General features: G+C 41.1%; 1 protein-coding gene across 2 annotated transcripts in view; it reads left to right on the top strand.

Annotated features, from left to right (window-relative positions):
* Positions 1–1,828: 1,828 nt before the first annotated feature.
* Positions 1,829–24,515, top strand: part of SLC66A2 (solute carrier family 66 member 2) — a 63,527-nt gene continuing 40,840 nt past the window's right edge. The window contains exons 1-4 of one of the 2 annotated variants that reach the window (XM_041464306.1): positions 1,829–1,894; positions 2,284–2,640; positions 11,473–11,606; positions 15,815–15,868. In XM_041464306.1, coding sequence (XP_041320240.1) covers positions 2,438–2,640; positions 11,473–11,606; positions 15,815–15,868 — 391 coding nt within the window. In that variant the 5' untranslated portion in view covers positions 1,829–1,894; positions 2,284–2,437. The remainder of the gene's footprint in view (positions 1,895–2,283; positions 2,641–11,472; positions 11,607–15,814; positions 15,869–24,515) is intronic. The other variant, XM_041464307.1, reaches the window with a different exon arrangement.

The following is a 24,515-nucleotide window of genomic DNA, read 5'->3' as shown; positions in this document are numbered from 1 at the left end:
TCCAGTTGAGGATTTTAGAATCTGAATATTGTACACAATTTGTTATTGAATAGACTTAAGAGCATCCTGCAATAATTCTGGAAGCTAACCTGGAGATCTGGTGGCAGCTTGGGTAGTTTCTGCTACTTAGGTAATCATTACTTCAAAATACCTGTTTTCTCAAGACAATTTCTTCATGATCTCTCAAAATACTTGCATTTATATAACAAAAATTGGCTTTCTAATCTGGGCTACTCCTATTTTCAACTTGAAGTTTGTTTAGACCATTGTGCTTAAGGAAAAATAATGTGCTAAGGGCTCCAAGGAAAGCATGTAAAGAAGTTGGCATAACTGCCTGATGATAATGCACAAGTGATACATGAAATATGAGCCATTAATAATAAAATGTTTTAAATAATGCAGTTTATACATAATTGGATTGTTATAGTCTGAGTGAGTCAGATGCGATGACATCAGGAACTTCAGGATCCTCATCCAAAAATCAGAGTTCAAAACATCAACTATGTATTTTTAACTTTAACAATCAAACTATCAAGTCTGTGTAATGGAATAGAGCTTTGTTCAAGTAGCAAAGCTGCTACTTCCTTGTAGGAAAGCTAAGTCTCAATGTTATCCCTGGTCACCCAGTCTACACAGGAGGCTGTTTTGGGTATTTGTGTAATGGTACTCCAACAATGTCTTTGACAAATAGATTCTGTGGTAATGTGCAGGTTCATGTGCTGTGCATATGCTGCAAGAATTGCCCATTGGAAGAAATGGTTGCAGTTGAGCAAGGTGCTGCTATGCAGGAAGTAAACAAAAGGCTTTTGAAATCCCAAAACAGACATTTCTATTTTTAATTCAGCTCCTTTTCCCTTTTAACAGTCACAAAAAAACCATTTGCAGTTGTTGCTATAGGACACAAAATCATACATCACTCAGATGCAGGAAAACCCATCTCATTTCCTACCTGTTGGATGAGCAGCAGGGGATGAGCAGCCTTCCTTCTACTTCCAAGGCAGAAGGAAGCATGTCTGGGGTAGTATTATGGGGAGCCCAAGGAACAAGCTTTGAGGACAGCTGTGCAGCCACTTGGATACATGGTGGATGATCCACCCTTTTAAGTGTGGCTGAAGGAGGTGGATGCAGTGTGCATGCTGTCATTCTCCACAAAACACCTGTGTGCAGCACTTGTCCTCTCCTGGCCCAGTGCAAGCAGCAGTAGAGGCTCCCTGGTCACTTTGGGTCTGCCCTGCTTTGGGTCGAAGATGCACACTTTCCCTCCCCACCCACTGCAATTCAGAGAGCCACAGAAATCAGAGAATCATAGAATGGTTTGGGTTGGAGTAGACCATCTAGTTCTAACCTCGCTGCCATGGATGCCTTTCATTAGGCCAGGTTCCATCCAGCCTGGCCTGGAACGCTCGCAGGGATGGAACAGCCACAGCTTCTCTGGGCAACCTGTTCCAGTGCCTCAGCACCCTCAAAGTAAAGACTTTCTTCCTAATATCTAATCTAAATCTACTCCCTTTCAGTTTAAAGCCATTCCCCCTTGTCCACGAGGCATGACGGAATTTTCCATAACTCCTGGGGAGCAGGACCCGGGGTGGTAGCTCAGCGCAGCGCGAGGAGGAGAAGGCGCCCAGGTGCGCCCGGGGGAGCCGAGCCGCCCACGGTACCCCGGCGCTGCCCGCCGTGTCCCGGTACCGCCCGCGGGCAGCAGCGCGGTGCAAGCGGAGGAGGGGCCCGGCCCCGGTGCCGGTGCCACCGCTCCCCGCCGGAGGAAGGGGCGGCCCCGGCGCTCATTGGCGGGGGCGGGGCCGCTCCCGGTGCGTCACGCGCCGCCCCGGCCGCCGCTGCCCGCCCGCGGAGCGGCGCCGGGGGATGCAGGCGGCGGCGGGAGCTCGGGGAGCAGGTGCGGGGCAGGCGGCCGTGCTTGTCCGCGGGGCGGGGAGAACGCGGGTGGGCGAGGGAGGCGGAGGAGCCCCCTCGGAGACACGACCCGGGGGCCGGGCGGGGGTGGCGACGGAGCCGCGTGTCCGCGCCCTGCTCGGCCGCTCTCAGCGATGGAGCGGCGCGGCTGCCGTGCCGGGGCCGGGCTTCCCCTGTGGAGCACCGGGCTGGGACCGGGGCCGGGGCCGGGGCCGAGGCTGAGGCTGAGGCTGAGGCTGAGGCTGGAGCTGGAGCGGGGGCGGCCTCGACCCGCCCGCGGCAGGGTGGTGGTCCGGGCTCGCCAGCGCCCGGCTGGCAGCGGCCGGAGCCGCCCTTGGCAAAGCCGGGCTCACGCCCCATCCCTTTCCCCAGGTCCGGGCCCCGCGGGAGAGGGCGCAGTCATGGTGCCGCATCCCGGCCAGGAGCCCGCCCGTGGCTAGAGCCGGCCGCGGCCGGAGAGCTGCGGCGGGGCACCCTCAGCCTGAGGGCATCCCTCAGCCTGAGCGCCTCCCCGCGCGCCCCCGGCATGGAGCCGGGCGGCCTGGAGTGGCTGCTGGTGCCCATGCAGCAGCTGGTGTCCTGGGGCGCCGCGGGGGCCATGGTGTTCGGCGGCGTCGTGCCCTACATCCCACAGTACCGGGACATTCGGCGGACCCAGAACGCGGAGGGCTTCTCCACCTACGTCTGCCTGGTGTTGCTGGTCGCAAACATTCTGCGCATACTTTTTTGGTAAGTTGGCTGTGTTTCTGCTCGGTTCTAAAGGTTCCTGCTTGTTTGCCAGCTGTAAAGCTTTGATTGGAATGTTTGAAGAAATAATGTTTTACGTACCTTTTCCGTTCTCTTGAAAATCTAAATGCTGTCTTTCCATCCGTGTGTGTCTGTTAAGTAGAATGAAATGGGCTGGGAAGCATGGTCTGTTTCCCTTGACAGATCTGATGATCAGCACTCTGATTTCCAAGAGAAAACTTTTTAACATGTTGGTAAAGAGGTTTATGCTAAGTCAGGTCTTTTTTCTTGCCGACTGTATTTTGCATTTCTCATACTCCTCTATCTCCATTTTCAGAGTGAAAGCCTCGGTACCACACACTTATTCTAGTGTCTGGTTGGCATTAGCGTCACTGGAACACTTGTCATATAGTCTTGCATTTTCTCAGGGTACCAGCTGACTTCAGAGGGGGTTCACTTGTAGATCTTCATGCACAATTACAGATGAAAATTTTCATTCTTGAATAAGCGAGGATGTGGCTTGAATAAGCCTTTCAAAAGCAAATTTCTTTTGCTTTCAACACCTGTTTCAATACTTAAGAACAAGTTTAAGAACAAGTTTGTTTCCGTATTTTGGTCTTGTGCTGCTGGACAAAGAAAATGTTATTACAGCGTGATTTCTGTGAATCAACGTTATAAATATCTTGCTCATTACTACTCATTATATAGGTGCTGCACCACTGAGAATGTACTTGGGATTAAATGGTCTGGGCAATTACTGCAGCTAAGGACAGTTATTCTGTGATTCTGTTTTGATTACAAAGTAATGCTTTTTAATCCATAAAGAACTGATAGGTAACAGGCTGCATCCATTTGTTGGTTTTCAGTTTCTTTTTAAAGAAACCTCCTCTGACTCTGTATAATGCCTTTCTGGGTTCTGCTACAGCAAAATGTAACATGTAAATGCTGTGCTGGAGTGGAAAACAGGAGACCCTTTCTTGGCACCACAAGCTGGCAGTCAAACAGAGGAATCATCACTAGAACAGAGCTACTTGTTGCATTGGAGCTGTGTTTTCCTGGGGAGAAGTACATAGAGAAAGCAGAGAGCAGAAGGGAAGTAGAGGAACTGGCAGGAGGAGAAGTGAAGAGTCTGAGCTGACAGTGTTAGAAAGAGAAATAGTCTAACTTTTGGTTTTACTGGAGGCAGTCAAAATATAAAAATGGCTTACACCTGAATGGAGATGCTGGCAAATTCTGGGTACTTCAGGTGAGCACATCTGTTAAGTGAGACTCAGACTATGGAAAAGCTGAAAGATCTTTAATTTGAATTGATTTTAAGTACATCTAGTTAAGAGATGTGTGAAAGTATAAATGCTGCAAGTAGTGAAAAGTTATAATTTATATCAATATTGAAAGGTTTGTCAATACCTCAAAAGAGAGAGAATGCAGTTATATTGATAGGAGTATGTATGAGTAGTTAAGCCACATAATAGTATCACTTCCTGACACATATGAGCACTGTGTAAGTTCTTGGCACCTTGGAGCCTGGCATGGAATGGCTTCACACAGGAGTTTGCAGAAACCTTTCTGTCTGTACTTGCAATGAATTGTCTCTCTCTAGTTCTGCTGAACGAAAAGACACAAGAGTACTTGCATAAAGATAATTCAGTGTTCTGGGAGAGAATATTTTGCTTGTCTGCCTAAAAAATTAGGCACCCCTGGTAGTTAGCTATAAGCACCAGTAAGTCATGAAAACAGCATTGAGGGTGGATGTTATCCTCGGGTATCTGGATGATTAAAGGAGGATCATAGAGCAAGAAACTGTGAACATTGTAAAAATGCACCCACAGAGCATCTTGGCAATTCAATTTTTTGCATTTTTTAATTAATGTCGCCTACGGCCGATGCATTATCTGGGACACAATGCTCTTGATAATGATATATACAATTAAAATAATTCTGCTGTTTATGTAATATTCTTTGGAGGAAATTAGAAAGTTTTTATTTATTTTGTTTTAAATTTATTAAAGAATGTAATTAATTCTGGTGCCAGGACAGAATTGTTCCTACAAGTAATTTTGTTCTGTACATAATTTTTTTCCCCATGTACCACTTGACGTTCTCCTTCCCTTTACCAAACCCAGTATTAATCCAAGTCTCTCTTCTGATAACTCTACTGCCATAAAGCTTCTGGTTTCATTTGGTTTCACTTCATTACCTCTGATCATTAAGCACGTGATTTGAGCCAGAGTAATTTTTTCTGGACTTCCCCTGCACTGTGATCCAAAAATAAGTACTTAAATTGTTAGGCCTTAAAAACTTTCAAGTTTTAATAGTGTTGCTTTTCAGCACTTAATTATGTCCTAGGATGGCTGATGTTTCTATTGTTTTTTTGCTTGTTTGTTTTGTTTTTAACTTCAAAGACACTTCTTGAGTTGTTTCTGTTGTTACTTCCAGGTTTTTCCTGAAATTTCATGTATTAAATTTGCAGCTCACAAGGACAGACTGTTCCTGCCTGTTATGTTTTATGCCTCTGTATTTTTGCTCTTGGGTAGTGCTGGTGTTTCTGTATTTGTGTCACTCGTAACAGAACCAGTCCTCCCACCTTTCTCTTACCTCCCACCTTTTCTCTTTCTCCTTCTTCTCAGCTATGGGGGCAATTCCTTCACATTCTCTTTGTGGAATGATGGATTCCACAGGTTCCTATAACTGTACTTGGTTATTTCAGAGGTTATCCTTTTTTGGTTTAATGCCTGGTTTTGTTGTGGTTTAAGTTTGACCTTTCATCTCCCCTCCAAATAGAGTATTTGCTTCCTAATCTTTTTGGCGTGTTTTATGTGTCAATAGAGTTTCAGCTGGTGGGTTGCGCTGTGACAGTAGCCAATGAACAAAGTACTACTGAGGTGAAGGATAACAATCCTGTTTCCAGTTACCTGTTCTCACCAACTGTTTCTCTGATTAGACTGTCTTCAGTGGTAAGCCATCTTTTGAAGTCAAAAGGACTCAGTGCAAAGCCTCTTCCTTGTCATTCTTACATCTAATTACTTAATTTCAAGGTTTTCCCAAAGAACTTTTAGTTTGCTAGTGATGACAATAGCACAGTATCCATTTTTCATGCTTCTCTTTCCAAAAATGTCTCAAAATGTCATCTTTAAGGAGCTGTTTCTGCTTTCAGTTATGTGTGTTTGGCCTTGTTGTGTCCCAGCAATGTGCCAGAACTTTGTGTGAGAGGATTGGTGTGGAAGACAGGGTATGGATAGCAATGGGTGTGATTCTACTTCACTTTATTTATGCATGCGTGGCTTTTGTTTAGGGAAAAGAAAGAAGTTTGGCCATGTTTAAGTCTTTTGCCCTTTAAAAAAAAATTGAAAGGTAGGCAGTTTGCGCTTATAACATCACACAAGGAAGTCTCTGTTTACCAGTGTGAAGAGCAGATTTTGTGCTGTAGTAAATTTTACACCAATTTAACTTTATTTTTAGTAGTAATTTGTTGTTACAATTTTATCTAACACATCAAAGCAGTATTTATTTTGGGGTGCCAGTATAGCTGCTGGATATGATTTATGGGTGCATCAGCTGCCCCTTTGTTTAGTCCTGCTATTGTCAGTACTGCTTCTCCTGTCTGTCTTCTCTAGCCCCACAGGTCATTGTTTCTCTGGACTGGTCAACTTGGGCAAAGTCTGCACTGTGGGTAGACATCACGAGGCAGTGCAGAACTCCAGGCCTTTGTAGTTCTGGTGCATATTAAAGTGTATGGCCTGCTCCAAAAAAAAAAAAACTGATTGCAATTTCCTTCCCTCTACATTTTTAATTAAACACTTCTTCACCATTTTTGATAGCTTGTGCTTTATGTCTTATTATACATTCTTGAGTTAGCTCTGTGTTCTTGCTCAAGGGATACCCTGAGCTTTGAGGTGATTAATTATCTGTTTAAGCTGTCCCAGGCTGTTTGGAAGTTGTGGGATGGCTCCTGAGTTGCCTGTGGCACTAGACCAAGGTGCACACATCTTCTGGGTTCGTGTGGCCTGCAGGCTGCCAGCTGAGTAGCTTTGCATTGTTATGATGGAGAACAGGAACGAGAAGGCGGGTGAGAGTTGTGTAATCAGTTGGGGGTGGAGGATGCAGAAAAACTTGCTTATGAGTTCTCCCCCTCTACCCCTTCTCTCTCTTCACCCTTTCTTTTTTAAAACAGAGATTATAAAGAGATAAATTACAGTTTCTTCTAATATTAAAATGAGAATAAATAGCTAGAGGAAAAGGAACTATAGATTTCTTAGAAATCAGCATAGACATTTTTATATATATATCTTGACTAAGTGCAGCTGAAAGTACTTATGTTGCCTGCTATCCCCAGAAGTTTTTTGGGATTTTTTTTCAATTTTACATTTTGTAAAATGGATGTCATTATATAATAGGGTTTGTGTATTTTCCAAGAAGACAATGTTCTTTCCAAAGGTTTTGAGCTGCAATTCCAAGGGACACTGTCCTAAAACTCATACAGCAGTGTCACAGAAATCCAAAACCAGAAAATAAAACCATCCAGTTTTGGAATTGTTCTCACAAAATAGTTGCCATAAGGCAAACCGTGGGAACAAGTTCTGATAGCCAGGGATGAGATGGAGACTATGGACTGTGTTATTTTTGATCAAAGGTAACCCTCTACCCATTCCACATCAGTTGACCTGAAACAAAAAGTCTTCTTAAAACAGCAATATCAGTAGAGCTCAGAGCTCTCTGTGCTGGAGTCAATGGAATAAGCTCCCTGTTTAAGAATAGAGGTTTAGAGACTCAAGTATGGAGCTGGAGGTCATTTACAGAGAAATGGTGAACTTGCTCTTGTCAGGGGTAGATTCCTACGTATTTATTGTGCTGTAACATCTACAGTGCTACTTGTGGACCAGGTCCCTTCTGTCTTGTGTTGCTGTTGCATTGGAAGGCAAAGCAGTGAAGTCTGAAGGACTTTCTGCAAGAAAGAGAAACTTGTGCTTTTAAGGCTTCTGTTACTAAAATGGATCTTGCCAGTTTTTACCATGTGTGGCATGTGGGATGATGCTATGAATCAAGCTGATAGAATGACTACAACTTTCAAAGATTAGCCTTACGTATGGCCTGCTGGTGGAATCTTGCTCAGATATTGAGAGCAAAAGTGTTATGCAATTCCTCCTCCTTTGTATGAGTGCCATAGTGCAGGGATAAGATTTTTGTGCAGAAAGTAAAGTAGAATTGTATATGCACAAGTGCAGAGCTTCATTTGGGATGATGTATAAAGTCCTGGAAGTTTGCATGTCAAGCGGAACGTTGTGTCAAAAGATCCTGTTGCAAACCTAGTTTGTTTCTTCTGCCTGCTTAAATGCTACGGGTTAAATTCTGTAATTGTGTGGGATGACTTTCAGGAGAGCTGACGTGCTGCTATGCTGGGCTATCTGTCGTGATCCTGGTAGTGTGTGATGTATCCTGTGTGCTTTCCATGTTGCCTAGAATCTGTAACTTCCCAAAGAGCTGAAAAGCAGACAGCAGATGAAAGCTAGAACATCATCCAGGAGTGTAGGAGGAACAGAGTGATCTGGCTGCACCAAAACCAGTCAGGTTCTTTTCAAAGATGTCTTAGGAAAAGTGATAAGCAAACCTTTCATGTTTGGTCTAGCTTAGGCTTCTTTTTCATAATCGGCATTTGCTGTTTCAAGTAGGCCCGGGACTGGAATAGCAGGGTTATTGCAGAATTGAATTGTACCAATGGAATTACATAGTTGTCTCAATAACTAGTTAGTCTCTGTTCTGGCTTGAACGTGCACTTCTCTTGTCTTCGTCAGCCTGAACATGCATTAGTCATTTGAAGGCTGTGGAAACACTAATAACATGTAAGCCACTCCCCCCTTTTATTTGCGTATTTGACTAGTACAGGAAATAAATGGTTCTTTTGTTTTTACAAATGCAGTAAACGGTGGAAAAGCTCTTTGTAGTCTGACATATGAACTGAGTTCCTTGAGTACTGCAATGTCACCGTTTACTTTGTTATACAACACTGTAGTTATGGGATGAAAATGCAGAATAATGGTGATGACCCCTCACCCCCAGGACTTCAAAGCTGATCTTTTCCGCAAGCCTGTTCTAGTATCCTAAGGCTCTTCACCTTACTCTCATAAGGTGCTTTAATTATCTTAATGTGCCTCCTCTCCTGGCTCCTGCTTATGCAGAGACAGAAATAATGTCTGTGAAGCAGAAGGGAAACAGAGCATGGAATGGCACACTCTCCCTGCAGGGCTTACATCCCATAGTGCTCCTGGCTCAAGCTGGCCTGAGGAGCCTTAAACTGGATTAGTGTTGCTTTGGCAGGCCCTGATATTAATGCATAGTAGGGTAAGTAGCTTGGAGTGGTGTTTGTGTCCATGAACCTGAGCAAAGTTAATGTTCTGGCTTTACTTCTACAGCTTCAAGAGCCCAAGAGTGGTCCTTGACAGTGGTGTTCCCTTCAGTCTTGCTGCCTAGTAGTGTGGTGTAATCCGCGTGGTGTAGTTTGCTCTGCCTATTGGTCTTCATGGCAGCTGTTTGTTCTCCTGTACACGAGATCTACTTGAGCGGGTTGTGTTGCCTGCAAGACTCATTCTGGCGTTTGGGGAGATACATTTCACATGAGTATGTTTTGTTGTATAACCTTTCTTCTCTTTGACTGGATGGTTGTGAAAAACCCTACAGGTGGTTTGCATTGTTTGAAGTTCCCATAAGAATTTTTAAGTTTCCGTTTTAACTCTGTTGTGTATTGTGAGTTTTGTTTTACTTTTTTCCCCACCTAATGTTTAGGGGGAGAGGGTCTGTAGCAATACTTGAATGTCATGACAAATAGTTGTGATCAGACGAGCAGGTGGCTGTGCTTATTTGTGTTTGTAGTGAGTGGGTATTTATACTGCAGGCAGTACTTTTGTGAGGCACCCATTAGTGAATGACCAATAATCTCATCAGCAGGGAGAAGCTAACCTTGCAGTGACCTGTGGCTGGATTTACTGTCATAATAGCTTCTAACTTGTTGTGCTGCTAGCTCAGCCCCTCTTAAATGCATTACTGTATTTTTACATGCAAATACATTTGTAATTGAAGATAGTTTTTCTACATCTCATGTAAACTGGTTTATAGTTGACTGCTCTGTAATTCTCAGTAAGTCTTTCCCATATTTTTTCTCATCTTTGAGTAAGAGACAAATATAATAGTATTGAATTCCAGTAGATGAGGGGAACTTGGCCACAGTCAGCAACACAGGCTGAATGAGCTCTCGAGTCATGAACCTGGAGCATAGGCTCGGCCAAACTTTTATTCTTTTCCCCTGCATTTTGAACTAGTACAGTGAAAGCCTTATTCAGAGCACACGCTGCCTATGATTATGCTTATCAGCTGTGTTCTTTATTTCCTTCCTCATAGTGTCCTCCAAATTTGTTACAGTAAAGGCTCCATTGAGGGTAGAAGTGGGGGACTAAAGGTCACAGAACTGCTATTCCTGCAGGAGTAACTGGTGAGCTCTCTGGCAGTAGTGTGGAGCCTCAAGGAGTTGTACTTTTCCTCAGCTGTATGCCATTAGGCAGAAATCCTTGGCTGTTTTCACTGATGTGGGCTGCTTGGCTCTTCTGCACACAATTTCCAAGGAAGCTAGTCAAGGACTTTCCAGTCTCTGTCCTGTTCCTTGTTAGTTGACTCACAACAAAAAATCTCTCTCTGGTGAAATGGCTGCAGTGGAAACACAGTATTGTGAGACAACATGGTGGTGAACCTAGTTGGTTTTTACTAGCATGGAGCTCGGCTGTAAAAGTAGCCCAAGCATAACAAATTACATTTTGCCAGGGTGCTGTAAAACAGGAACTGTCAAGAAGAGGGAAATAATTGCCATGCCTGTGAGGCTTGGGACTCGGTCAGCATGATGTGGTTGAAGATTGACCTTAGTAATTATGCTGTTAGGAAATTTAGGAAGCCTGTGTGCCTCACGGTGCAGGTGAGGGAGCTGGGGAGCACAGCAATATGTTCTGACCAAATCATGTCCTCAGCATCTCTGTCTTCAAGGCATAGAACCTGTCAGAACTGAGCACAGAGAAGCAGCTCACTGTGATGTGTGTGTCACCTTCCTGTTGTAAATGGAGTATGCTTCCACCCATAACCCCTTATGTGTGCACTTTCATCAAGTGATGGAAGAGTACTGATGTACTGATCTCCACTGAAGGGTTCTCCTTTTCCTGTAGCAGAATCTTGTGCAATCACATAAGAGTAAGATCTTCAGCCAGGGCTGACTACAATCCAAGTTCACCCTCTCTATCCTGTGAAGGAAGTGCGCGGAAGCTCCCATGACACATCATCTGTACTTCCTTACTTCCCCCAATCTTGGTCCAAATAAGGCAAAAATTTACTAAATAGTTGGTGTGTTCCTAGACAGGGCTGTATTTATTTCTTTGGAGGGCAAGTGCTGTTGTTTTTATGACTTAACTTAAAAATGGAAAATTGAGAAAGGGGAGTTTTGCACAGAAGTCCATGTGAAATCTTTGGAGTGTGTGTGTGGAGAGCACACATAACTGGTGTTAATGTGGCATAACTCTCTGGTCTCTGTACTGACTTACTGCTTAATGAATGTGATTCTCCTTTCAAAACAATAGGTTTGCTGCTGGTTTTTGAAGCAGAAACTTAAGCTTCTCTCTTCAGCATCTCTAGGATCAGCCACTGAGATCTTGCAATAAGGTTCTCAGATACTTCTGCTCTGAGTTCTAGTATGGGCAACTAGATCTGTCTGGTGACTCTGACTTCCTAAGCTGTCCATACCTGTTACTGTTAGCATTTCTTTTTGCAGGTGCTTAGATGTTTCACATACTTTCTTTCCTTTTTTAGGTTTGGAAGGCGTTTTGAATCCCCTCTTTTGTGGCAGAGCATTATAATGATCATTGCAATGTTACTGATGCTGAAACTGTGCACTGAGATTCGTGTGTCCAATGAGCTGAACGTGAAACGCCGCTCTTTTGCAGGTCAGTGATGGGAATTGGCTTTTTTAGGATAAATATCTCTGAAAATAAGGTGTGCTCTACTTTCAGTACAAAAGTTCTGTGTTGCAGTCTAGTCTCCCCACTGTAGCACTTTCTGAACTTTTTTTTGAAACTGCTTATTTTCCAGATAAAAACATACAGCTGAAATTTTATTTCAGACAGGTCTTAGTTCAGTGTAGAAATTGGACTTGTCCCTAGTATTTCACACCACATTCTGAATATAGAGCTGGTTCTTATGTTATTGTGCTAGTCTGAATTTTTTAAAAGATCTTGGCTGGAGTAAGAACTTGTTTTCTTCAGCTGTACTTTTTACCAAGTTAGTTATGATCTTATGCTATTATCTAAATGTTGTAATTGAAAACATTTGCTTTTGTAGATAATAATTTTCTATTTACTTGGGTTACTGACCATTGAGGAATCAGGTGTTTCTTACCATGGTTTCAAAACTATATATTTTTTTTATTTGTGTACCATTTCCTTTGGCTTTAGTGTGAGATTAGTTGGGATTTATGGGAATTTTCTCATATTTTTTATTTTGATTGATTTTGGTAATTTCAGTTGGGCCAGACTATTATTCTCTGTTTAATAAAATGTTCAATCTTTGTGCAAAGTCCTTACATTTTTTCCTGCAGATAAGAAATATGAGATGGGTAGATTTTTGTTTTTTGTTTCTCTGTGTTGACTTTGACTTACAACATTTTATATAACAGCTTTTTACCAACAAGAACAGAATTAACACTGTCAGCTTTCTGTCAGTTGTTTTGCCATTAAGGATGTATAATTTATTCTCTCCATCTGTTCTCTTCCACACTCCCTAGTAATTGAGGGTCTGATCCAATTCCAGATATCCACAGCCATCATTAGAAGGCAGCCGCTCCTGGCTGTGCAGTAGGGTAATTTATCTAATAGCTAAGGAAGCTACTTCCATTCCTGCTCATTGTGGAGTGTAGTGAGAAACTATGCAGGTAAGTGAATTTATGTGGAAGAGGAGCTGCAATCCAGCTTCCAAACACAAGCTGCTGTGTTCACAGGGGTTTTCAGTCTGGCAGGATGAATGACTTAAAAACTGCTTTCAGCCAGATTTAGCAGCAGGTAAAATCCAGGAAGCATTTGGGAGGGGCACGTATGGCTTCTTCCTCCTCTGCTGTTTGTGCTAGCATTTTGTGGAGTGACAGAGAGGTTTCTCTGTTTGCCCGTTCTGAGAGGAAATTGTTCTTGTGCACATTTACGCACACACTTGCAGGCTCCTTCAGTAACCTTTGGACAGCAAAGGGAGGCTCTTCAGTTTAATATATAGTGCTCTTTAAGCAACTCTCCCTGAAAGACATACAGTCTCCTAAGGAGTAATCAGTCCTTCTCTTGACAGATGATAGAAATTCTTTAAGGTTGCATTGTATTATATAAACCTTTTTCCTAAAACTCATTTTGTCATATGGAATTTGCTAGAGAGATGGATTTTTACCTACTTGTGGTCCTTAATTATTTGTTTTCATAGAAAGGCTTGCGTCCTCCCACAAACACTGAGAATAGTTGGAATATTTTTCTTAAATGGGATTGATTTTTGGTAAGGACAACTGTATGGTGGCTCAGAATAAACACTCAGATGCATACAAAGCTCTTTTCAAGCTGGACATAATGATAGGTTTCAAGTACAATACAAGTAGGAGTGAGAACTGTGTTTCTAATCATATACCTAATCTTATCTCTAAAGTTTTATGGTGATCTAGGCAAGCTGATAAGTCTGTGTACTTACTTTCTTTCCTTGTAGCTTACTGGGGCAGCGAAGAGCTAGGTTTGAAGTCACTGTTTTTGGTTAACCTTGCAGAATCCTGAGGGAAGGTATAGCATTTCTGTGCGATAATAAAATTGTTATTTCTCACGTGGCTGGTCTTCATTGTAAACATTTTTCTTTTTTATCCTCCCTTTGAGTGTTTCAGCAAAATAATCCAAAATATTTAGAAAGAGTAGAATATTTTAGTGGAAGGGAGTTTGCTGTTTTCTTATATTATTGTAAAATGTGGTATTTCTTCCAAGTGGCATAAGTATGTGTTTACCAGTATGTTTCCAGTTATGTGGGAATTGCCTTTTTTCCTTTTGTTTTTATTTTTCTCACAAATTAGGTCCCTTAAGTAATAACTAGTTCAGAAAGAATCTGCTTCCTATCTTGAAGCATTAAAAAGCAATCTCTTCAAATCCTGACAAGGTTGTTCTGTATTCTTTATTGTGTTTTGTGGTGTTACTGGCTTAAAATACCCAAAATGTCAATAGCTATTCAGAACATATAAAGCCATTCAGTCAATTTGCTTGTACTTTGATTTGTAGGGTAACTATCATAGCATGAGAAATGCAGTCTCCCTAGATTTTCTAGTAATGTTTGATTTTTTTTTTTTTTTTAGACTCTATACATAGAGAACTTAAAAAGATTATGTGAGGTTTTCTTAATTTTTTCCCCGTCTCACAGTTACTTCTCAATTATGGGATTTTCCTCTGCTCCCTTTTAGTATTGCAAAATGAAATTAAGTTGGAAGTGATGCAGCCCATCTTGTGCTGTTACTGCCTTCTCTGATTTTTTGTTTTGGGTACAGAGACTTTATCCTTCAGTATATACCAATTGAGAACACAGCAAATGCTGTTCATATATCCAACTGTTCTATTACCTTTTTTTTTTTTTTTAAACTTGGACTGTGTAGCCTGTTTTTAACAATTCAGGCTGGGGAAAGCCAGCACCCAAATCAGGGAAAATACAAAACTAACAAATATCCCAATTCGATTTTAAAACCTCAAGTGATAGGACAGTTCTCTCCCCTGCATAAGAATGCTTTGAAAACTACATGAGGTCTTCAGGTGAAATTAGCAGGCATGAAAAATACCTTCTTATCTTTTATCTTGTATTTAACCTCACTGCATCTTAAGTGCTCTAATGCAGCTTTTCTGGTACCATTGTTGGGGTAACAGTATTTTTCCATATTTGTTCCCAAGTTTTAAAGTTGTATCTGTGGAGCCATATGTATGCTGCATTGTTGGCTCAGTACAGAAAGGGCCAGGCTTCTTGTTAATTTTGTTGTTGTTGTTTTTGTTCAAAGTATTGTAATATTTTGGGGCATGATGGTGCTACCATGCTAAAGAGCTGAATATTGAAATACAAAATGTGGATGTGCTATGTCTTTACTCAAGAACCAAGAGGTGGCTGAAGAAAGATTGTCACAGGTACAGACAGCTGAAAAGTTCTAGTTACTTTTGGAAATGTTGGTGGGCTGGAGCAGTTTCTTCATATTCTTGGAGAGACAGACACTCTCCCCAGATCAGTCTCCCACCTCTCTCCAACAAAGATTCTAGTAATGCCCAAGACATTGTGACAGATTTTGACCCCCTTGAATGTATGAACTATACTGAACTATACAGTGGACAATATTTGTTGAAAGGAGAGTCTTGGGCATCCCTCTGTACTTGTGCAGTCCAAGCTCCACAAGTAGAACATGGGCTCCTGTGTTTTTACATTATTTCCTCTTGTCATTCATCCAGTTTTGCTGGTTGACTTAATCTCTTTTATAACTTGTATCTTATTATAGCACTCTGATCCTTTGAAGAGCTTTGGTTTTGGCACTGGAAAACTCTCTTGTGTAATATATGGTTTTCAACTGGCAGAGGAAGGTTAGGGTGAAAAAGGTTTCGCATACAGCATGGTTGCAGATGAGGTCTGTTCTCTCCTTGTTGTTGGGCTTTGTGACAGTATTTTGAATAGTGTTTTCCACCAGAGGCAAGGCAGCTACCGTCTCAGCTGTTAATACATGCATATCCACACACCCAGTGTTGCTGAGGTAACAGGTTGCTTTCTCTGATCATGAAAACTTAGAATTTATGTAGTCTAAAGTAAGAATCAAGCTGCCTGTTTCATTGTTTTTTAAGCCTTTATTTTCCCCTCATAGGTACGCTGCTGTTGGGTTGTGCACTGAGAGTGTTCTGGGACTTCCTACTGCTCAGTCTTAACATTGTGGGTTGGGAGCCTTATAGAAAGCATGGGGACTAAAATTTCTGGCATGTTTTGGTCTGGCTATTATTTTTTAATGAATAAAATGTACTAACTGACTAAACTGTAACTCAAATAACCACTGTTGCATTTAATCATAAAAGTCTGTTTGTCTTTCCTTTCTTTTTTTTTTTTTTTTTTCCTTCAACTCTTTTTTATGTAGCTGCAGATAGTAAGGATGAAGAAATCAAAGCACCACCCAAGAGATCCTATCTGGGTATGTACTGTACAAACCCATTCTGCCTGAAGTTGTCCCCTTAACCACATATTTCACGATTTGCTACTTTTTATGATCATTTTTGGAAATGATTGCATGATCATTTCTGTAGAGAATGTTTGCATTTCATTTTCTTGACATACTAAAGCCTGGTGTCTGGTTTTTTTTTGGGTTTTTTTTTTCATTTTTCACCTGTCCACTTTTAACTTTCATGGAAAAGAGGAAAAGATGCTTTCATCTTTATTTCAGAAGTCAATTCTTTGAAGGCAGTTGAATTGACCACATTGTGTGTCTTCCTTACTCCTTCCACAAGCTGGACAAATAAAGCAGAGATCCACCTCTTCAGACTCAGTTGGCCTTTTTTTAGCTCTAATGCTGGAGGAAACTATGGAATATACGGCAGTATCTTTCAGCAGATATTTCACTTTGATATTCAAGCATCCTTGTGAATATTCCCCTCTTTTTCATTATAGAGCAGCCTGAAAATTGCTATTTGGGAATTAGTAATGCCCAAGGTGAGAGCTTCCAATCTTTAGTTTCAGAGTTGGAATCTATGTTGTTTAATTTACCTAAGGAACGAGAAATATTGGGTGCAAACCAGCCTTGCAGTACTTTTTCCACTCTTAATAGTTTGGAATGACTTAATAGTTTCAGTCAAGTAATTGTAGTTTTGTTTTAAATTTGTTGGGGTATTGCATCAAAGAAGTGACGCTGACAGAGAAGTTCCCCAAAGTCAACTTTCAGATTGGTTTTAACTGAACTGATTCAGAATCTTCCACTGGTACCAGCTGTGTTCTGTTGCAGTTCTTGAGTTAGAGAGGTATCAACTCAACTGGCAGTATCTGGGGCACAGAGGAACATTACTGAGGCAAAAGGAGAGTCTCTGTATTTCTCAACACACAGTTAATCAAGCTGCTGCTAGCTCTAAGAAACTGCCCAAGAGTGGTATTAACCTGAGTGCTTTCTTGAAGCCCTAAGGCCATCCCTGTTTAATTTAAATAAAATTCTCTTTTAATGGTTCCTCTTCTGGATCTCCCCTTTCAGATTTATGGGCAAAATCCATGGTTTGGGAAATTTATCATTTTTTTTGTCTGATACCAGTATTTTTGCAAAGCACCTTTTCCTTTTGTATTTTCAAAGCATTATTTTTTCTGCATTTGGTATCAAACAATTTTCTTTCTGTTTGTCTTTAACTCTAGTTTGTGTGGTCCTTCTCACTGGCTTGCTAACACTAACCATTGGAATGTAATGTTTAAGCAGTTCTTTCTTCCTTTTGCCTGTATTCCTGTTGTCTTTTACTAGTTTCCATCAATGCTTTATTTACAGTCTCAGAGCTATAAACAGTTGTCAGCTTCAAGTGGTTAAAATTAAACAGAAATAAGTAACTTAATGCGACCTTTTACTTATTTCAATTTTTTTCCTTGTCTTTTTGGTTAAAAAATAATTTGTTGGTAGTTTGATAGCTTAAAAAGATGTAGAATAAAGCACCACACATCTTAATCAGCTGGTCTAAGTCTGAAACATTTGGTTAGTAGGTATTACTTGGGGTTTGTTTTGGAGTTGCTTAGCAAAATGGGGTGAATTGAATTATAGCTAAGGAACAAGACAGCCCTACACTACTGCTCTGAAGTTTAAAGACTGGGTGGGCAAGTTTGAAATATGACAATTCTCACTGCTATAAAGAAATTGGAAATATTTTGAGCTGTTTGTGTATAATGTGCACACAAAAGTATGTGCTGGTGGGATAAAGAGTGGAGTGCACAGTGCTGTGTGTCACAGCATATGTCATACTCAATTTACATAGGGCTTAACTGAGCTGTGCCCTGCAGTGCTGTGTTTTGCTACAGCTCTGGGGAAGCTTACTTGGAGATTAGCTGAGGGGAATATTTGCCATACTTTCATGTGCTAGTGCATTCTCATTATGTCCTTTAATGAGTTTTAATTAAAACTTCTGCTCAAGAAAAGGAAATTGTTTTTTTAATTTCCTTTGAATTGTTGAGTGGTGTAAAAACTTTTTCAGTGTATTTTTAGGCTTCTGAAATTATTATATTACTTTCTTTTTCTGGTCATGTGGTAAATTATGTCTGTAAATGAAGATGATCTCTGAAAACTATTTAGTTATAGAGCTGTTGAACAATTAAACTGAAAATATGTGGACTACCGATTAATTTTAGGTGAACTTGTTAGATAAATACAGAGGCTGTTTGGTGCTTCTCCTTGAATAGGAACTGAAGAGCTCCCTGCGATTGCTTTTAGGTTTGTTTTATTGTCAGTTCAAGAAACCACTTAATGCCACTGTTTTTCCACATGTTATCTGAAAAAGCCTTTATCTCTGTCACATGACTCTGAAAAGTGACTTTCTATCAGTCAGTACTGAGAGTTGAGGGTGTGGGGGAACGTTACTGCAGTTTGAGTGACCTAAACAATTTACAGTAAGGTTGACCCCAGGGTGTAGGGTTTTTTGATTTCATACAGAAATAAAATTATTTTCCTTTTTTTTCTTGGCGAAGGAAAGATTAAAAAGAAGTAGCTCCAGTTCTGAAGGATTAATGCTTTATTCCCTTTGTTTTCTAATTCAGGTATCTAGTTCTACCTAATGCCTGGTAGCATGGCAACTGCTGAGACTGAGCAAGGTGCAGTTGAGTTGAAATTTGGGTTTTTGCTTGTTTCTTGTTTCATGATGAGATGATTTAGAACAAATGTGAATAAATGTATTAATCTGTTTTGCTAAAATACAAATTCCATATATATATTTGAGCCCTGTGAGTGTTGGAGACTGTTGGGGTAACAAAAAACCATAGCTCCAAAGAGCCTGTATTGTTTAAAGTTGTTCAGAGTGGTTTCAGTGTGTGGCAGGTGAACCTCAATGTGGATGGGACTTGTTGGATTTTTTTTTCCTTCTAATTAGGTGGTAAAGCATTTGGAAAGACAATTCTGGGATATCCTTCTCTATCTGAAGATGGTTTCAACACTTACTGTATTACTAAATCCTGAACCTTGATTTTAGCTCAAAAAAACCTAATCAAATCACATTAAGTTTTATAACATGAGTAATAAGAACTAGTGGTAATGGAACAGCAAAAACTTAGGTTCATTGAATGCCTGTTGCAAAAGATTTGAAACTACTGAACATTTTTTGGAGGGGGAAAATATGAAATGTATGTATAGTTGAGTTTGCAGACTTATAGCTGCATAATAATGAGGAGAAAATAGTAATGTGAATTGAGCAGGTGCAGGTATCTGCTGCATGTTTCCACTGGCAGGGTGACAGCCTGGTGAATAACTCACACTTCCACCTCTCCTTTTGTCCGTGCTCTTTAGTTAGCTCAGGACATCAGTTGGCTTGTGTTGTCCAACAGCACCACCACAGTGTTGACATATTTTAGAACAGCACTATTACATTACATGTGCCATGAAGGATGTAAACTTTATTTAATCTATTTAATCAGCTCTCTGCTGCCTTCTGTTCAGTGTTAGGTCTGTTTTAAGGCTCAGCAGGGCATCCTGCACAGCTTGCGGGTGAGCACTGTGTCTTTCCAGGGGTGCTCTCTTAAGTCACACGCACAATGTGCTTCTCTGTCCAGCCCTGACACCCTGAGCAGAGCTGGGGACGCAGCAGAGGCACAGCTTTCCTTGCTGGTTGTGGGGTGCACCTGGGTTTTATTGAAAGTGCTTGACTTCTGCACTGTGCTACCCAGTGGTTGAATTCCCTGTACAGCTGGAACAATGAGAGCAGAGTTGTTGCTGGGGTGTCACTGCCTCTGTCTGTGCATAACTGAACATGGAAGTGTTCTTGGAAGGATTATATGTATCCTCATTAGACTAATTTCAGAGTGCTTTTGTTAGTATTTTGGGGAGGATGTTCAGGAGAAGGGATTGTCATGGCATGTCCGTGAGAAAACAGGATGCCAAAAGGATATTTTTTTTTGCTTTGCTTTTGTTTTGCTTTGTTTAGTTTTGTGGTTTGTTTTTTTGTTTTTTTTTTTTTTTTTTTTTTTTTTTTTTAAATTTAAAAAGGATTACAAAAAATAGTGGAGTTCTAGTTGTTGAAGAATTCAGGTCTACTCTGCCTTAGAAAATGGCACATGTCTGCATTAACACTTTGGTTGTAATTCTGTGTATGATGGGAACAGTTATTTCCCTTTGTCTTTCTCTGCATCAATTTTAAGACCTTTTAAGAGACCAAAGAGAGTAAGAAATTAAGATTATAAACACGTAGGGGCAATTCAAAATTTCAAGTACATACTTAAGTGGTAAACATTGGTGTCTTTTTTAATTCATAATTTTGGTTTTTTTTAGTTGATGTTGCAAAAGAGACCAACACAAGTGGAAAATAATTTGTCTTTACAGGTATGGGTCTGTGCTGGAGGTCTAAGTTACTTATTATTCAAACATTTCAGAATAATTGTGTCCAAATAGAACACTATAGAGTTTTCTTTAAAAGATTGTTGACATACTGAACAGGTTGAACCGATAACTTTTTTTTTTGTTAAACTTCAGACAGAGAGAGAATAGTTCAATTAAAAAAGTTGTTCCTTTATTTTCATAGGGAATTTGTCCTGAACCATTGCAAGTTGAACACTAAAATAATGTTCTTTCAGAAAACATGAGAAAAATGGGTTTGGATCTGTTTTCTGGAACCAGTTTTATGTTTCCCAGTAGATACTCTCTTTCAGGCTTTGAAGTTCCATTCAGTGTAAATCTTTCTTCAGCCCCTTAGGCTAATGGACCTCAAATAAAGTTCTGTGGCCTTTTATGTCCTGTTGAAAGTGTTGAAAGTGGTTCAGTAGGTGGGCATACCTTTTTGCAGGCTTATCTGGTATTGTTCAGAAGGTATAAAAGGGAAGGGTAAGTTTAAATTCTGTATTCCAGAGGGACCTTTTCCTTTCAGAAAAGACAGCTGGGAAGGGAGAAACCCAGAGAATGATTTTGGAGGCCTCTGAGCAGCTATGATCTCTGCCTCTGGCAGTTTGCAGTTTCCTTAAGGTGAGAGATCCAGAAATACACACATCCTCTGCAGTGAGGTGGAGGCATGAGGCCAATCTGCTTCCTGCCTGCCTGAGTGCTGTGAAAGCACATTCCTGATCACAGTGGATCCAGGTGGAAAAGTCACTCTTGTAATGCGTGACATGTAGCGGGTTTAGGCCTGAGAGACAGGGGGTGGCTTTGCATGAGAGTTAGGGTGGTCACCTTTAGAAAACCTAAGAGTATTTCTTTTCATGGGATGCAATGGAAGTGGAAGAGACTGACATTACCTCCATGACTGATACGTAAAGTATGAGGCAATAGCTCCTCAGTCTTAAACTGATCTCAGATGTATTTTTCTGTTCATGAACTTTGGAGTTATCCGTAGTTGTATTTAAGCTGCAGGGAATGATGTTGTGGGCTCACCCTGGCAGGCAGCTCTTCCCAGCAGAGCCACCCTCTCACTCCCCTGCAGTGGGTGAGAGGGGAGAGTCAGAAGGCTAGAAGTGAGAAAACTCCTGGGTTGAGGTAAAGATACTTTAAAAGGTGAAGCAAAAGCTATGAATACAGGCAAAGCAAAATAGGGATTTAATTCTGTACTTCCTATCAGCCAGCAAATATTCAAACATTTCTAGGGAAGTAGGAGTTCATCATGGGACATGATAGAGACAAAATCCATAATTTCAGACATCCCTGCTTCTTCCTCCTGAGCATGCTGCTTACACTTTCTGTGATCACTTGATGAATGTGTGAGCCAGCACATGCAGGCTCTACTGTGATTTGATTATCTCCAGAGCAGGGCAGCAATCTCAGGCATGTTTGATAGGGTGCCTTGTATCACAGGCTTATGTCACCTAAACACAGATGCTTGAGTTGCCTCTTGAAGAGAGGTGGGGTGATGAAATGTAGTTTAAATCCAAAAAAACCACAGCATTTTTTCCGAGCCCAAGAAATGGCAAGGACTCCTCTCTTAATTCTGCTTTCTCGTTTAGTAGTGTACAAGAGCTGTGGAGCACCTGTTACTTCATGCTAGCATGTTGGTCCTCATTTTCAAGTTGAAGTCTTATCTTAGTATGCTTCACAGGGGATTCTTACTGGGTCTCCCAGTTATCTGAAAATGGAATGACATGTCTGCCAGGTAAACAGTTTTTTTGGCTGCTGACCTGCTGTTTTCTTCATGTAGGTAGTATAACTCAGAGGAGAGAGATCTTATTTAGGTGGTAACACTTAATCCTTTTTTTCCAGAATTTTGATTAGCACAATGATGGTTGAACAGGTTCCTACTGATTTTGGGGTTTGTTTTACGACTTAGATATTTTACCTTAAGATGAAACTAGACTTGGTAGGCAGAGAGGTAATGTCCTTTAATAGACAACTTGGGGAAAAAGTGTTTTCAGCTGTGCAAGTTCTTGTCCAGGTCTGAAATAGAAACAGTGAGCTTCAAGCTTCTTTCAGTTTGGAAGCTGCTTTTCTCCAAGTTTAACTTTTGTATCAGTTACAACAGTTAAGCAGGAAGAATAGTTGCCACCTGTGAAGTCATGGTCGCCTGTGGGATGGGGAATGCAATGAACACCCACCATGGAATATGGATGGATGAATTACATTTCAGGTTATATTTTTACTGGACAATGAAGCCAGCAGCTGTGGAGTCTGTAGTTTTTGATAAACATTGATGAATTTTAGTTTCTAGACTTATTGTTTGGCAACTTTACAAAAAAATTTTAGTCTTTTGGGCTTCACTCAGAGATCAGAGTTGGCACCTTCGACAATGGAAACCTTATCTGATCAGTAATGTTCCTCTCCCTAGTTTGTGTGTGGGACATGGTTTCTAGTGATTGTTTCATATTAGCCACACGTTTCACACCAGCAGAGCTGATACACTGTACGAAGTATTTTGCGTTTAGCGATAAATGCAGTAGCATTCCTGTGCTTTGAAAGCTGTATTGTAAAATGTACTCTTTCAAAATACTTGAGAGATTGGAACTTCCACTTGCAACTTCTTTTAGTTATTAAACTGAATCCTCTGAAGTTTTAAGCACTGAAGGGGTTATTCTGATCTTGTGTAATGTGGACAATAACATTTTGCTTATATTGTAGTGCATACAGTAACTTATGGTTAAACTGGTTCTTCACAGTTTAAAAATTTACCCATTTTTAATCAGCAAGGTTCAAAGTCCCACTTCGTAATGTGAAATGTCCTCGGTTTTTAAATTTGTAGCATGTTACTGTTGAACAGAGTGGACCAGATGTCCTGCAGAAGGCTTTCCTGATCCAAACTATTGTGGAATTATAAATAAAATATTTGTAATTTCCTTTGTCAACTGTATTAGCTTTGTAATGTTTTGTATAACGTGTTAATTCATTTGGCTTCTGTCACTGGTGGTAATCAAACCATATACATATTCTTTATCCCTAAAACAGGGAGTTGAGAAGGCATTACCTGTGTTTACTTGTTACCAGGGCAGTGAACCTGGTGGACATTGTTCTGTTTTTGCTGCTACTGCACTTTGAAATTATTATTTAGCTCCCTTTAAGTTTTCAGCTTACAGATAGTAGGGAGATAGTCAACCACAGACTTGTACAATCTCTTGTTAGAGTCATTTCAGTAAGATGTTATTTGGGGGTAGAGCAGTATGTTTGGACCGAAGTGTTTTGACCCTTTCTTTGCACCAGCCTTGCTGCTGCTTTTGTATGGCTTTGACATGAAAATGTGGGTAGGCTGTTGTTTTGTGAACTTCTTAATGCAGTTTACAGCCTGGCATGAGCAATAATACCTAGAGGTTCACAGGAGCAAGGTTCAGCACTGTGTTTGTGGTGCGTGTTGCTCGGGCTGCTGGTGCCCCTGACCAGCCATCTGGCAGGCCTGTCATCCAGCTCTGCTCTGGTGGGAAGAAGAGACTTGAAACAGCGTCTGTTGTAAGAGCTGTGTGGCAGCAGAAATATTATTGATGGTGTAAGAATCCTGCCCAGTTGGTGGTGTGAATAAAATGTGGATTTTGCTTGTGCCCTACACAATTCAGGTGGAGGAAAGAGAGCTTCTAGCAACATCTAGCCACATGAGGGTGCTCTGGGGTTTCCAAAACTTGTCAGCTGAGCCACTAAACTGGAACCTCAGAGACAAGGCTGAGCTTGCTTCCAGGGCTGTGGAAATAGTGAATAAACAAAGATGTTGAAAAAATATTTTCCTTCTTGGTGGGACCCAGAATAATTAGGTGCTTTAATAATATCAGCAATGAAACATGTAAATGTTCAGACAGCTGGTTTGTCTGCTCACCCTTCACATTAGGGAGCATGTGTGCAGCAAAGCTGCTGCTTTGGTTTGATAGAGGTGAGAAGCTTTTGGAGTTGCCTGCTTCTTGAGCTTGTCACATGCTGTTGTAAACTTGGTCACATCTTGATCTGAATGGTGAGCTTCGTTCCTTAAATTTGGCTTGGAAGGTTCTTCTGAAGTTATTTGATCCAGTTCCCCGCTTGAAGCAGGTCCAGTTAGATGAGGTTGCTCAGGGCATTGTCCGGGTGAGTTGTGAGTATCTCCGAGATGGGGATTCCACAACCTCTCTTGACACGTGTGCCAGTGTCTGACTGTCTTCATGATGATAAAGTTTTTCTTCTATCTAATTGGCATTTCCCTTGTACCTTGTGTCTTGTTATCACCTGTCCTGTCTCCAAGTGCCTTCAAGAA

This window comes from Pyrgilauda ruficollis, unplaced genomic scaffold (assembly GCF_017590135.1).
Source record: "Pyrgilauda ruficollis isolate IOZ18807 unplaced genomic scaffold, ASM1759013v1 scaffold178, whole genome shotgun sequence".
In the NCBI taxonomy this organism is placed as follows: domain Eukaryota; kingdom Metazoa; phylum Chordata; class Aves; order Passeriformes; family Passeridae; genus Pyrgilauda; species Pyrgilauda ruficollis.
The sequence above is the reverse complement of the archived record's forward strand: the minus strand, read 5'-3'. Positions and strand labels throughout refer to the sequence as shown.